General features: G+C 47.0%; 1 protein-coding gene across 25 annotated transcripts in view; it reads right to left on the bottom strand.

The window, feature by feature from the left end:
* LOC102693393 (pleckstrin homology-like domain family B member 1) overlaps positions 1-13,784 on the bottom strand; it is a 107,735-nt gene that overhangs the window by 18,115 nt on the left and 75,836 nt on the right. For 22 of the 25 annotated variants that reach the window (XM_015337490.2, XM_069183042.1, XM_015337489.2 and 19 more), the window contains 4 exons: positions 9,657-9,887; positions 8,526-8,672; positions 8,003-8,140; positions 2,920-3,048 (listed from right to left, as the gene is read on the bottom strand). In XM_015337490.2, coding sequence (XP_015192976.2) covers positions 2,920-3,048; positions 8,003-8,140; positions 8,526-8,672; positions 9,657-9,887 — 645 coding nt within the window. The remainder of the gene's footprint in view (positions 1-2,919; positions 3,049-8,002; positions 8,141-8,525; positions 8,673-9,656; positions 9,888-13,784) is intronic. The other 3 variants (XM_069183044.1, XM_015337502.2, XM_015337501.2) reach the window with 1 other exon arrangement.

Here is a 13,784-nt window from a genome sequence, read left to right as displayed (position 1 = left end):
AGACCTGCTGCAGTCTTCATTCCAACTGAGACTGAATTACTTCACTGAAGCTCTAACTGCACTAATACATCACTGTAGATACAGAGCATCTGCAAGTTTTTATTTCCAAATCGCACGTGGACAAATCTTGTGTTTCTAAAGAAATGTGGTTTGTTCGAAGGGGACCACTGGCAGGTCTGAGAGCTGTCCCTCCAGCAGTAACGTCTTGTTTTCTAAGTGCCTTCTCGAGAGCCGGAGCCTATCCCAGCAAGCAATGGGCACAAGGCGGGACACACCCTGGATGGGACACCAGACCATTGCAGGTCACACACAAACACACACATACTTACACCAGTGCTAATTATCTCCCAGAAGCCAATTCACCTACCAGTATGTCTCTGGACTACAGAAGAAAACCAGAGGAAATTGATGCAAACATAAGGAGAACATACAAACTCCACACAGACAGCACCCCAGGATTTGAACCTGGGGCTGGAGCACTGCGAGGCAGCAATGCTACCTTGTCACCCCTGAAAACGCTCAGTTTAGATTATTCTGGGGGTTCAGTTGTGTAACTGAGTGGAGCTTGATCTGAAAGTGGAAAAGGACTGTGTTAGCATGCTGAAAAACCCCCTCCGGTCATTTGAACTGAGGTGTTGGGGGTAGTGGAGGGAGATACAGAAAAAAGTAAAGTTATTTTTATTGAGACTGAAAGAAAAAAAACTTAAAGCAGGTAGCTCACAGATCATCACATCTGGCTTTCCGTGTCAATACTTCCTCTCCAGAAAGAGAAAGAAGGAGAAGCGTTTTTTAATGGCTGGGGTCAGTTGTGACAGTGCTCCGGGGAGGGTCAATGAATGAACTCACTTAATTTCTAACCTGAAATTACCTACGACATGACAATCTCGTAGTGCTCAGTCTCTCTATGAAACGTGGAAGGCAGGCTGCTATTCTGCGCCAGCTCCCCCTCTACACAAATACAATAAAGAAATATATTGCATAAAGGGAAATACCATACGGGGGGGGGGGGGGGGGGGAACACGTGCTTTTGCACATCAGGGCTAATGTAACCGGAGCAGCGTGTTGCCATGGAGGAGAGAATTCAGTAGCTCCCGAGGTGTTATAACTACGAATGGCCACGAGAGGCCGCCCAAGCATAACATTAGAGACGCTGGTTTAAAACAGTACGTGTCGTCTCAAACGCAGGTGTGTGGTCATTGCTGGAATGTCAGCATTCACACGAGGAAGCACAGCAAGAGGTCGCTGGGCTCACATAACTAATGAGCTGCAGCTCTGCGGGGGGGGGTCTACTCTTTATAACTTCAGATTCCTGACTGGCAGGGTTTCAGTATAAAAACAATGGAAGTAGTGCTGTGTGGTTTAATCATGATTATAATTCTCATCATCATAGCGAGAAGTGAGACATCAACTCTGGATTAAGTAGTCATCTGTTATGACAACAGGTTTTAGCAAAAGGAAAGTGGGTTCCCTTGACAGAGTAAGAGGAAAGAAACCTCAAGTTGTTACCCAAATTAAAGAAATGAACCCTAAAAAACAAGGTTAAAGGAATAGGGAGAAGGTCTCTGACCATGTTACTGCATGTAAGGGCTTCCCACGATAAGCTTTATTTCCACAGGGCACAGGTTATAATCGTGTCATGCAAATACCACAGCTCCACAGTGATAATTCTTTCCAGACTTGCAGTAAATTGCACTGCAGCAACAAATCCTCCATAAATTATGTACAAATGAAATAAAATGTCATCGTAAGTGGAAAAGTAGCAAGTTTTTTTTTAAATACCCAGAACTATACCAAGTAGTAAGTGAAAAGACAAAGAACACAAAAAAGACCATTCTGAGGAAGTCAGAAGAAGTTGAGACCAGAAACATAAGCAAGGAAATACTCTGTAGTTTAAACCCCTTTAACCAAATGATGAGATAATTAATAGATTAGTAAGTGGTTATTGTTATGTAGTATAATAATAAGGTGGAAGAGGAAATACAGTGAAAAAACAAACTGACCACCCACAAAGGCAACATCACACCGGGATGCTACAGTCATGCACTGAGAAACCCCAAACCTTGACGCTCTTGACCCACAATGCACCACCTTACCCTTGGCCAGCCCAAATGACCTTTGACCCCGGCACTGTTGGTGCAGTGGAAACACACGGTTATAGAGGGGGGCTGGAGAGGGCCGGAAAGGGTTAGGGACAGACTGCTCATGACTTGGGCTGGGAAAAGACGGGGGTTCATGTTATCACTCTGGTTGGAACTCCTACAGTACTCCTGTCTCATTTAAACAGCACTGTGTTCCAATTGGCGATAAGATGGGCTTTCTTATCGGGGGAAGGAACATCTTGCACCTTTCCTGCCCAATCTCCTTAAACAAGGGAAGGCTTACTCATAAACAGGAGAATCTCTCAAAGTCGGCGCGCTCCCTTAAACCAAGACTGAGAGTCAGTTCCCCTGTGGCTTTTCTTAGCTCTCCCATCTAACAGGAAAGCAGCTTGCAAACTTTAGTATCCGACTCAAGATTTTGCAGTGTTACAAAGAAAGAAGAAATGCTTGATGAAAAGGCTTTAACGCATCCTAAATCAATATGGAGGAACAGTTCTGAACTCCACTTTCACTTTGACTCTCCTAATGGAATGGTGTAGGCCGAAGCTTGATGGACTTGGTGCTGTTTGGAATAACAGTTCTGTCTTAGGGTACACAAATCTATCGTTTAAAACCCTGTGCTAGCATTCACACCTTTTTTCCAAAAGCAACAAGCGTTAATAAAAAACAGCAGCAAAAGATGCCTTTGGTGGAATGGCTTTGTTTTTCCAGCGGCGCTAAGCAGGATAGCGACTGGGGCTTCTTTTTGAAGACGGGGTGAGAGAGGAGGGTTGGGGCAGGTAGGAAGGCACGTGGCTGCTGCTGTCTGGGAAGGACTGACCCTTTTGAGCTGCTCCTGTATCTGCTCCCTCACAGACTCGGGGCAGTTATGAAGCTGGTTCTTCAGCTCATTGTAACCATCCTGGAGCCTCTCCAGGGCCTCGCGCTCTGCTTCAACATTTGCCCTTTCCTAAAAAAAACACAAGCAATCCGGGGAAGCAGAGAGAGAGAGAGAGAAGGGGGAGAGAGAGAGAAAAACACACTGCTCAAAACCACGCCATGCAAAAGCTCTCAAGGTTAGACGTCTCAACAGTGGATAAGCCAGAGAATTGGGGGTTGGGGCTGGGTTGAGGGTTCGTTTGCGGCCTTCATTACAGAAAAAAATATTTTCCGAATTTTATTTAGCGCCCTACCCAGACCAAGAGCCTCTACAGGCCGAACAGACTTCTCAAACCAAATCGCTTTGGAAACACAGCACAACAACGGCACATGCTGTTAGTCTGTGCTTTGGCTGAGCTGCCATTCACACCACAAAAGTGTGTGAATGTAGCCACAGTGCCTGGTGATACAACTGCTATTCCAGCCTCTTGCAGGCCAAGCAAAAAGCTTGTCAGGTTCGTCAGTAGTGCGTGGGGGAAGTCTTTTTACCAGTTTAAATGTACGTAATATTGAGAAGTATCCCTCAACAGAGCAGGACTTGTGCTTCTCTGCTTCACCTTTTGGCTTTCAGGAGGATGGCACATAATGTGCCCTTTTTAAAGGTGCAAACATGTTGCTCTGAATTGTAAACTGTTCATCCAAGTTGTTATCGCGTTTCTTTTTTACCTTCTCTGCCAGAGTGGTCATGATCTATAGTAATAAATAACGAGTTTTCAGCCTGGATCCTGTATAAATACTTGAAAACAACTAGCAACCTAAGGCTTTAGATACTGCCTGCAGGCATCTTTATCAGACTTTAGATAGTGCCTGCAAGGAGCTTTGTTTAAACAGCAATAAAGGTATCAAGGCCATTAACTTACGCTCTGATTAAAATTGATATGCCAGAGCATGCATTTCTACTAAGAGCTTATTGATCTGCCACTAAAGTGACTGGCAAGCCATAAATGATATTGGCTAGAAGGTCAGAACTGTGAAAACACATATCCTTTATAATTGGACATTTCGTTGAAGCACCGCAATTTACAGGCACCCTTTAAATGTATGTTCTGGGCCACACAAAGAGAAAGCTGTTGGTCCTGAAGGCAATTATATGGATTAAAGATGCCTTCAGCTAAGACTGACTTATCAGGGGAGCATGAGGATCAATGGGGTTTTGGTGGGGAGGGTGTGGGGGTGGAAAGGGACTGGGAGTGACCCCAGAAGCCTTGAATTGCACCACGCTCTGGCTACACCTCTGTGCTAACAAACAAATGGCAAAGTGAAACACAAACATAAAAATCATTTCTATGAGAAGTTATTGTTATCATTGTGCATGTTTCTTTGTGGGGTTTTGGCATCGGTTAGAAGTTATTGACACGCCAGCTGAGGCAAAAGCCACAGGCTCACTTCTCTCTCTCTCTCTCATACACACGCTTCCCAGTTCTTCCAAGGAATTCCCCTTCCCTCCGCAGTGCTGGACATTTCTCCGCTGAAATTTCTGGCCATTACACAGGGGCTACAGCTCTTTCTGTGTCCCTGGCTTCAAGGCAAACCCATTTGTAGTCAACCTCCAGAGAGGAGCCAAACTGTTTTGTCTCAGGAGAGCTTCAGATAACTGCCTGTCCTCCAGCGCTCAGCGAAAAAGTTCAGCAAATTCACCCTGTAGCATTCATCCTGAGAAACCTTGCCGCAAAACGAGGTTTCAGCAAGGACACCTCCTGGTTTTTGTTAATACAGCGATAAGCCTCTTTCGACACTGGGCGGTCAAACATGCCTCATGAAGACAGGTCCCCTGAGGGAAGCCCAGTTAGAGGGACAGGAAGATAAACGGTTAATTAGAGGGGGCTTGTCCCCAGGAGAAACTGCTGCCGGACCCCAGATCGCAACATAGCCCACAGAAAACCGCCACCATCCAAGAAAAAGTGTAACCTCCCAAAGGCCCAAACGAGGGAGCCGAGAGAGGCCAGAAACCTCCTTCGAGTTGTATCGCTGCCAGAACACACCTTGCAGGAAACCAGACAGCCTTTCAAGCCTCGCTCAGGTCCGTCAGCAGCTTTTATTTTGGTTTCCCAAAATACCTTTCGGCAGCGCTCCCTTTGTCCCTCCCTCTCCTCGGAGAACCAACCTCACTGTGGACCAAGGTCAGAGGTCAGGAAGGAAAGGCGGGAGAGAAGACAGCTGCCACATCCCGTCAACTGGTCTAACCTCCTGTGTTGCAGCTTTCAATGCAGGTACCCAGTAACCTCTTCTCGGTGTGGGTCCATTCGGGACTCCCTCAGCACCACCCTTGGTTGCTCGGGGATTCATGACCTCATGGTCAGGGTGCCAAACCCCCCCTGGCCGAGCAAGTTAAAGCCAGGGAATGCCTTCAACCGTTTCGGCCTACCCAGCGGAACGACACTAAAGCCCATTTTAAGCTGCCGAGTGTTGTCCCTACCTCCTGAAACACAAATAAAAAGAAAATGAAAGAGGAAACGTGGGGGGGAGAGAGAGAGAGAGTCCCACAGCCAGCGCAGGGTGAGGTGGTGAGAGCAGATTAAGGGGTTAGTACAGAGGGTGAGTGGAGCAAAGCTGCAGAGAAGCCCTGACCAGCTCGCCTGTAAGACGAGCAGAAAAACCGAAAACCGAAAGGGCCGGAAAAAAAAATAAAGGAGGCCGGAAAGGGCCGCATCACTTCCTCTTGTTTGTAACGGTTCTCATGGGTCCCCAATCTTCTCATGGGATCTACCCACAACCACACCAACCCCCCCCCCCAACCGCGACACCCCTGTGAAATCCCCTTTACCACTAAGACAGCCGCATCCGTGTTCGAAGCTATCGTAAAACTCACCTTAAAAAAGGAAAAAAAAACAGGTAGAAATATATTTTGATACTGTTTCAGTATATGGTATTTATATAGCATATATTAAAAATATAGATACGAAAGTAGCTAAATATATAGATATGAAAGTACTTCTAAATATGATACATACTGATGAAATGAACTATAGTGTGTACATGGCTATATACAGTGATATGTCAAATTTACATATTATGTTCTGTATGTATTATATACTATACTTCATGCACCCCTCTTGATATACAGTGGGCTACAGTTCAGAGTCACAGCTCTCTCATTAGACTGTGAAATTAAGAGGCCCATAAAACTAACCACAATGGAGCAGCATGACCAGACCTTCTTCTAGTACTAGTGTCAGAGTTTGACATAAATCTGCTCCACTACAATAAGGGCTTGAAGATCATCTGGAGACACGTAAACCGAATTACGAAGATAATAAAGGGGGCATTAAATTGCCACGAAAATGAGCTTTTAAACGGACTGCACTGCTTCATAGGCGAGAACAGACAACCTGGGGGAGCTGCACGGACCTCAGGGTGGGAGGAACTGAGTGCATACCAAGCCGAGGCAGTAGCTGTGATATCACCGAGCGAAAACGAAATAAGAGCTTGATACATTGGGAACCACCCTCCCCCACCACTGTTCCGTCAACTTCCAGATCCATCGCTTTTGGCTGCTCCTTGAGACGCTTTCGTTGGCTTTGATATCTTCCATCTTCTTTTGATATCTTTCAGCTTCATGCACCACGTTCCTCCCCCATTGTTGCATAAAGACGACAGACAGCAAATGAACCTGAATCCACCGTATAGCGACAAGTGCTCTACCCAATGCTTATAAACGCGTATATAGCGTGGACAAAAAAATGGAATCGCTGAAAAAATCACCACAGTGTTTTTCTGCAAGAGCCACACAGCTGCCCTGTTAATGCCATGCCTTAAGAACAGTGCCAGAAACCAGAAGAGACTGTTCAGTCCATTGAGGCTCATCCCCAGCTAAACGTTGGCTTTTAATGCAGCCAGGCTGCTGCATTAGTCGGACATCCACTTCACAGCCAGCAGACCACCACCCAGCTCCCAGAGTAGGCTCTCGCGCTTACTCCTACCCTCGCACACCACAAACGCTGCCAGCAAGGAACCACAAACGCAGGAAGGAAAAGCACAGTCCCAGCAAACCTGTGCGTGACGGGGAACTGCGAACGCCGGGGAAGTGCGTGGTTTTGTAGGGAACAGGTGGGAATACCTGTGTGATGCAGGGGCCTCCCAGCCAACCGAGAACACAGCTAGAGGCCTCTTTCTCTTTCGTCCAGCCACTCCAACCCCCCAAAAATCCTCCTCCATAAAAAAAACCTGCTTGGCCCAGCTACGAAAAAACCCATTCATGCATTACAAGGATTGTACCCCAGTAATCAGATCTGCACCTATTAAACATCCCCACCAAGTCACACTGCATTTCTGAGTTGGTGAAGAACCAATAGAGGAAATAGAAAAAGCAAATTTCATCAACCCTCTTAAAGCAGGGCACCATGCATGTCACTGAAAGGGACAGCAAATCCTAAAATAGAACCAGCTTTAAAGCTTTCAGTTCAACAGTCCAAAGTGAGATGCTTTCAATAGGTGAAAAAAGTTGGATAAACCAATCCCTTAACTGTTAAGTGGATATGAGACTTAATAATATAATATGACACTTGCCTGGCTTTAAATAGAAGTGCTAATGCATTCTCAACACTGCCTACTGTAGCACCGATTATGACCGCAGCTGTGTACAGTACGTTCACTGCGACCACTTACACCGCTCGGGACTCCCTTCCAATTGAACATAGTCCAATTATCTCATGTCGAGATCTCCCCCTAAATAAATGTAACGCTTTTACTCCCGACACCAGTGATGTCCCAGAAAGAAACATTTGATTCTCCGTCATCATTCGGGCTTGTTTTCAGGACACCCCTCCAAACAGCTACCTTCACGCGTCAGGGAGTGGGGAAGATCCTGCAGGTCTACCTGGAGAGATGTACTTGAGCTACGATAGGGGGATCCGGGACTCCCGAGTACCAGGGAGGAGGCATACCTGCGAGCCTCTTGGAGACGTGCACGCTCTGAATATGTTGAGGTGTTGGTGGTGTTGGTGGTGTTATGAGCTATAATATCGCCACCCCTGTACAATTGGTACCTTATCTTTCTCCCTCTGAATGGCACACTCCAGCTCGCTCAGCTTGCGCCCCAGCTGCCCGATGATCTCCTGCTCGGCCTCCAGCTGCTCCAGCTCCGCCTGCCTCTCTCCCTGCAGGAGAGCTCGCTCCATCTCCGCCTGCGGACACACACACGTTCAAGCGGGATTCCCGCGCTCCGGCCCTGCTCCTCATTTCCAGACTGCCCGCTAGCTGCCCCGAAACCCCACGCCACGCCGGCAGAGCCCGTAGTCCCATGGGTTACTGATGGATCGTAAAAAGCAACGGACAACGTCCGCTTGTCCAGTCAGCAAGTGGTTATTAAAAACAGTTTGAGGGAGAACCAAAAACTAGCCAAACCCCAATCCCATGAGGACTTGAGCAGTTGACCGCCGAACTTGTTTCAAATCACATGTATTTACTTTATAACTACTTCATTATTTTATAACGCTATTTCTCTACATCAGAACTATTGTACAACAGAGAGGTTCGTTATTTATTATTATCATCTCTCAACCCTCCCACCTCCTGCTTGGACTCCTGCAGCTGTTGCTCTAGTTCGGTGACGCGGGCCTTTAGCTCGTCCACTCGGGCCAGAACCCGCAGCCTCTCCTCCTCCAAGTAACCCACTTCCTGTCGGCTGGCGCCGCCGCTCCCTGGGGCGTCTTCATGCTGCGGTTGGAGGCAAGGGAGAGTGAGAAGGGGCTGGGCACAGCGCGGGAGGGTCCCCACCCTGGATCTGGGGACACAACACTTAACCAAACACTTAAGGTTCCCCAGGAAAATGTGCCGTGGTACCATTACAAAATGCCGTGATATTCACACTCCCATGTTTTCATCTAAACAGCCTAGACCATTGCAAGGGTCACACTTAGACAAAGTGAACTGTAGCTCAGCTTCTTCAGTGTGACATGTTTGACACAAAACCGAGGTCCTGACTCTCTGTGGTCATTATAAATTCCAGGGCGTTTCTCGAAAAGAGTAGGGGTATAACCCCGGCGTCCTGGCCAAATTTCCCATTGGCCTTTACCTATCATGGCCTCCTAATAATCCCCATCTATGAACTGGCTTCATTACTCTGCTCTCCTCCCCACTGATAGCTGGTGTGTGGTGAGCGTCCTGGCGCACTATGGCTGCCGTCACATCATCCAGGTGGGGGCTGCACACAGGTGGCTGTGGTGGAGGGGAGTCCCCATTACCTGTAAAGCGCTTTGAGTGGAGTGTCCAGAAAAGCGCTATATAAGTGTAAGCAATTATTATTATTAGTTGTGAACTGTGAGCCTTTGCTGCCTTCGTTCTCGCTGACCACAGCCATAGGAGCAGAGACTGCAGCTCCATGGGACAGCAAAGTGCTAATAGCAAAGGGAGGGGGAGCTGTCATGGCGCATTTCTGGAGTTTCTCTCACATTGGAGGCTCAGAGCTAAAGTATTTGTCTCACACAAGTCACACACTGACCCAGAATGTAGTCAGTGAAACGGAACAGCTCAGATTTTATTTTGGGGCTCGTGACCGGTAATATTGAACCAGTGCCCATTTTTTCCGAAACATAACTGTTTTTTGGACCTCGAATGAGGTGGAGAAGGAAACGAGTGATGGAAGAATGTGGTCAATTGATGCAGGGGGGGTGAGGGAGTGAGGGGAAAGTGGCCACTGACCTCCTGGTGCGTGCTCTCTGTGCTGCTGCACTCCTCTTTCAGGTTCTCCTCGTCGCTCTCCCTCTGCCGCGGCGGCCCGCGGTGCGCCGGCGAGACCCCCACCTCCACCAACGGCCTCCTGCCCCCCGCCTCCCCAGGGAAGCCCATCCTGCCCGCCTCGGCCCCGGGCACCAGGTCTGCCTTGTTGTACTCCGCGCACAGATTGAGGATCGTCTCCAGGCGCTGCCGTTCCTGCACAACGCACAACCGGGGCCAGACCGTTACCAGACCGGCAACAGAGCGTTTCGGAGGAGTCCCTAGGCTAACTCCCGAGGGTGCTGATCTGCCGCGGAGCTGAAGCTGTTTTTAACCCTCTCAGGACACAAAGAGCGTCACCTCTACAGCAAATGCGGCCAGCGTTGTTCAGTTTTCCCACCAAGAAACGGCCGTGGGGTCTGGTCAGAGGAAGCTACGCCCCATCTATCGCGTTTTGTCCTGTCCAGAACCGCGTTAATCAGTGTGGGATCCAGCCTTTATCACGGCTCACTTCCGTGCTTGAAAAGAAGGATGGGCTGTTGACCAAGCAATGAGCTGAGGGCTTCACAAGAACCCTAAAATATTCTGTCTCTTTCACACCCAGCAAGCTGCACGATGAAATCCGAAGTACTGAGATCCTCCTCTCACTGCTCTGCGGCATCACCTCATTCCTGACATCCACAGCCTCTTCCATTGCATGACCTTCCCAGGATTACAAGGCAGGACGGCCCCCAGTTCCACAGATGCTTGCTAGTCAGTCAGGGGCCTAATTAGTAACCAGTCAATTCAGCTTGTAGCCTGAGGCAGACATGAGCTATCTTTTGCTTAATAAAACAAGGAAGGTGCATTCGATCTGTGACTGTGAGTAAAGACCGAAGAAGCAATGCCCAATGGGTTTATTCCCCCGTGAACAGATAAGAAAATATATATCGTTATCCTCTGCTTGGTTGCAAATAAACGATTAAGCTCGCTCCTTAAACGTCTCTAAAACAACACTGAAAGCAGGGGCGGTTATTTATAGCAGACAGGTTGTTGTCTCCCAGCTGACCTCGGCCCTGTGCTGCTCCCGTCCTCTCACAGACACAGCTGTGCTCAACTACAGCAGCTGCCCACTCTGAGCTCCCCGCCATGCCAGTGCAACAAGGGGACAATGACCTCTGACCTCCCACTGACCCTTCAACCCAGCATGCCAACTGTTGCTGGCTCCTCCTTTATCTGTAGACTTTGTGGCACCATCCAAAAATTCACAGGATCCCTTGGGGAGCCCACTGCCAGTTAGAACTGGATGCCATTCTTTTTAATGTTTCTAATGAATAAAACGTGATTATCGGGACTTACATTAGAGATTATTTTGCAAGTCTTTAAAGGATTTTGGACCTTAGATCTTATGCTGTTTATACTTAAGTTCATTTAAGTTAATGTAGAACGTGTGAAACAGGAATATTTCGTAAAGAATCTGATATATAGGAAGCATGCTAACATACCTGTTCAGAAAATTAGGATGGAAAATGTAACATGGTTTTTAGATTGGTATTTTCACAATAAAACTTAAAAAGTAACAGAAAAATGGATTGATGCATTGCGAGAACTGGAGTCTATATCTGATTCTACTATAGCTGGCTGTGCTGCTTTTCCGCTGATGGAAAATATTTTTTCTGCGTACGAGACATCGCTAACAAGAAGCAGAAAGCAAGCTATTGCTCCAGTTGGCAGCTCTCAGTTTTTCTGTTCCTCTGGAGCTCAGCCTTATCAGTGCTCTAGAAGGCTGGGTCTCTGCGTTTACTCAGTGACCTCAGCCTCCGGTCTCTTCAGTGGGCTGGAATTTCCAGCAGCAGTCTACCCTCCCTGTAATTATGCGTCTCTGTGTTGTGTGACTAATGGCCATCATGAAGAAGGTTGGAGAGAGACACACCAGGTGAACTCAGACACAACAGGGAAACTCACAACAGGAAAGAGTAGAGCACAGGGTCATGTATCGGCATGGTTAAGCTTTTAGAGTTAAGAATCACCTACAAGGTAATCTGTAAATTTGAATTTATCTCGAGGACTGAACCTACAACTTATTTGCCTTAACATCACATTTTATTTGTACTTGTACTGAACAAAGAACAAAGTAAAATTTAAGCCAGTCAGAACATTGCTGTATCATATCAGGAGTCTTTGAATTGGGAAGTACAGTAGCAGTCATTATCAGACATGAGTGTGCTATGTGTTGGGATTAGTCTCTGTACCCAATTAGTACAATTAATTCATTTTGATAGCTAACAACCCAGACACACATCTGCCCACTTGTTGAACACCGAGTGACTGAACACAAAGATCTATCCCCCAGTACCGTAAACACAATTTTCTACTGAAATCTGATTTTGAAACAAAGTGCTTCATTCAGGCATCTAATTTTGCTTTTTTCCATCCCATTCTGAAGCAGGATCTAACAAGGCACAGGGAGCTCCAGGCTAAAGAAATTCAGTGGCTTGATTCTCAGCCTTGGATGAGGGGACGCACAAGACTTGGGTCTCCATTGCAGTCAACTCCTCACTTATTCTTTCATTACTTCTAAACAGAGATAGTAAAAATAATAGCTCTGAAAGCAGTCTTTATACCCAGGTCTATTTGCATTTGTAAAGGAGAGAGGTGATTGCTATTGGGTTTCTCTCAGAATTTCTTCCAAAATGTGACATATGATCATGAGAGCACTGGAAGAAAAACAAGCTGGACACAAATCTCTGTAGAGTAAGAGCTCCGAGGATCTTCCATGTTTTGAGGGTAGTTTTGAGGATTACAATTTTGAAAATTCTTGTAGGTATGTTTCTCCCCCCAAAAAGGGAGTGAATACCTTCTGAGACAATGAAATTTGATTTTAGAACTTTTTTTTATTTCGATTTTAGAAGGCAGTGACAGGCACACCTAGTCAGACGGGTGGTAACCCCCAGAGCTCTCTGCTCCTCATAGAAAGGAGACCACTTTAAGAGCAAGGCCTCCTGTCCTCGTGTTTCAAGATTGCAGGAGCAGTGAGGAGCTCACTGGGAAGCTCTCCGCAGGGAACAGGGGCAGAGGAACCGCTGAGAGAGGCAGAGAAGAGAAATAAACAGGCAAACAAACCAAGGAGCAAAGGCCTGGAGGAAGATCAAATTTCTCATTTCTAATTCCAGCCTTTTGATCTTCACCAGAAATATTCCACCATTAGGTTTTCTATGGTTGCAATCAAAACATGACACTGCTATAGTCAATCCTATAGTGCCTATGTGGCTTAAATCTAGTTTTCCATAGTGTAGTCCCTAGTATTGTAGGCACTCTTAACACTGAGCTAGTGAACACGCTGCCATTCTGCACTTTAATTAAGGACTGCCGAGTGCACTGAGCTACTGGGCTGACTATAGCCCAGCAGTGTAACCATAAAGCTACTGATACTGCCGACTACCACATGACAGAACATGCCTTTGTCACTAAAATGTTATGTCTGAGTAAATGTTTCTAGCATGACTCTTTAAAGAAAACAGCACACTGAGTTTCAACTCAGGTAGCCTAAACAAGCCCACACCGCTATCCTGCACTTTGTTACGAGTGCATTCTGTGGCGACACAAAGCTGTTCTTCTACAGGCGTCTTTGATCAAACAGAGGACCGATAATCCTGAGTTTTCCCCAGTCGATCTACTCCCTCGCATCTGAATCGAAGGCCGTAACTGCCTTCTGCAGAAGAGCGGACAGCAAACCGCACTCAAATAAGCGCTAAATTCAAAGCAACAGTTTCGACACCCCTTATCGTCAGCTCCAGGCTTCCTAACCCTAAGGAAACAGTTCCACCAAAAACCGAACAAGATTTCTCCATTCCTGCCTCTGCTGATCAGCAGAACTACAAAATCCCACCATACTCACGCGCATTCTGCATAAATGTTCACATATGCTAAACAAGGAGACCTCCGGAAGACGTCTGGGCACCAGTAACTCATTTAAGAGAATGCCAGATTCACCCCAGCCCAGCACGCAGACACGCAGTACATGAGTCAACACTGCGGTTCCTATGTGTCCCACCCTTCTCCCTGCTTCTCCTTACTAACCTGTCTGCTCAACCTGCGGGCGAGAAGGAGGAGGAGCAAAACCACAAAGGGAAT

The sequence above is a fragment of the Lepisosteus oculatus genome, chromosome 23 (assembly GCF_040954835.1).
Source record: "Lepisosteus oculatus isolate fLepOcu1 chromosome 23, fLepOcu1.hap2, whole genome shotgun sequence".
NCBI classification, from domain to species: Eukaryota; Metazoa; Chordata; class Actinopteri; order Semionotiformes; family Lepisosteidae; genus Lepisosteus; species Lepisosteus oculatus.
This window is presented reverse-complemented; position numbering and strand designations above follow the sequence as displayed.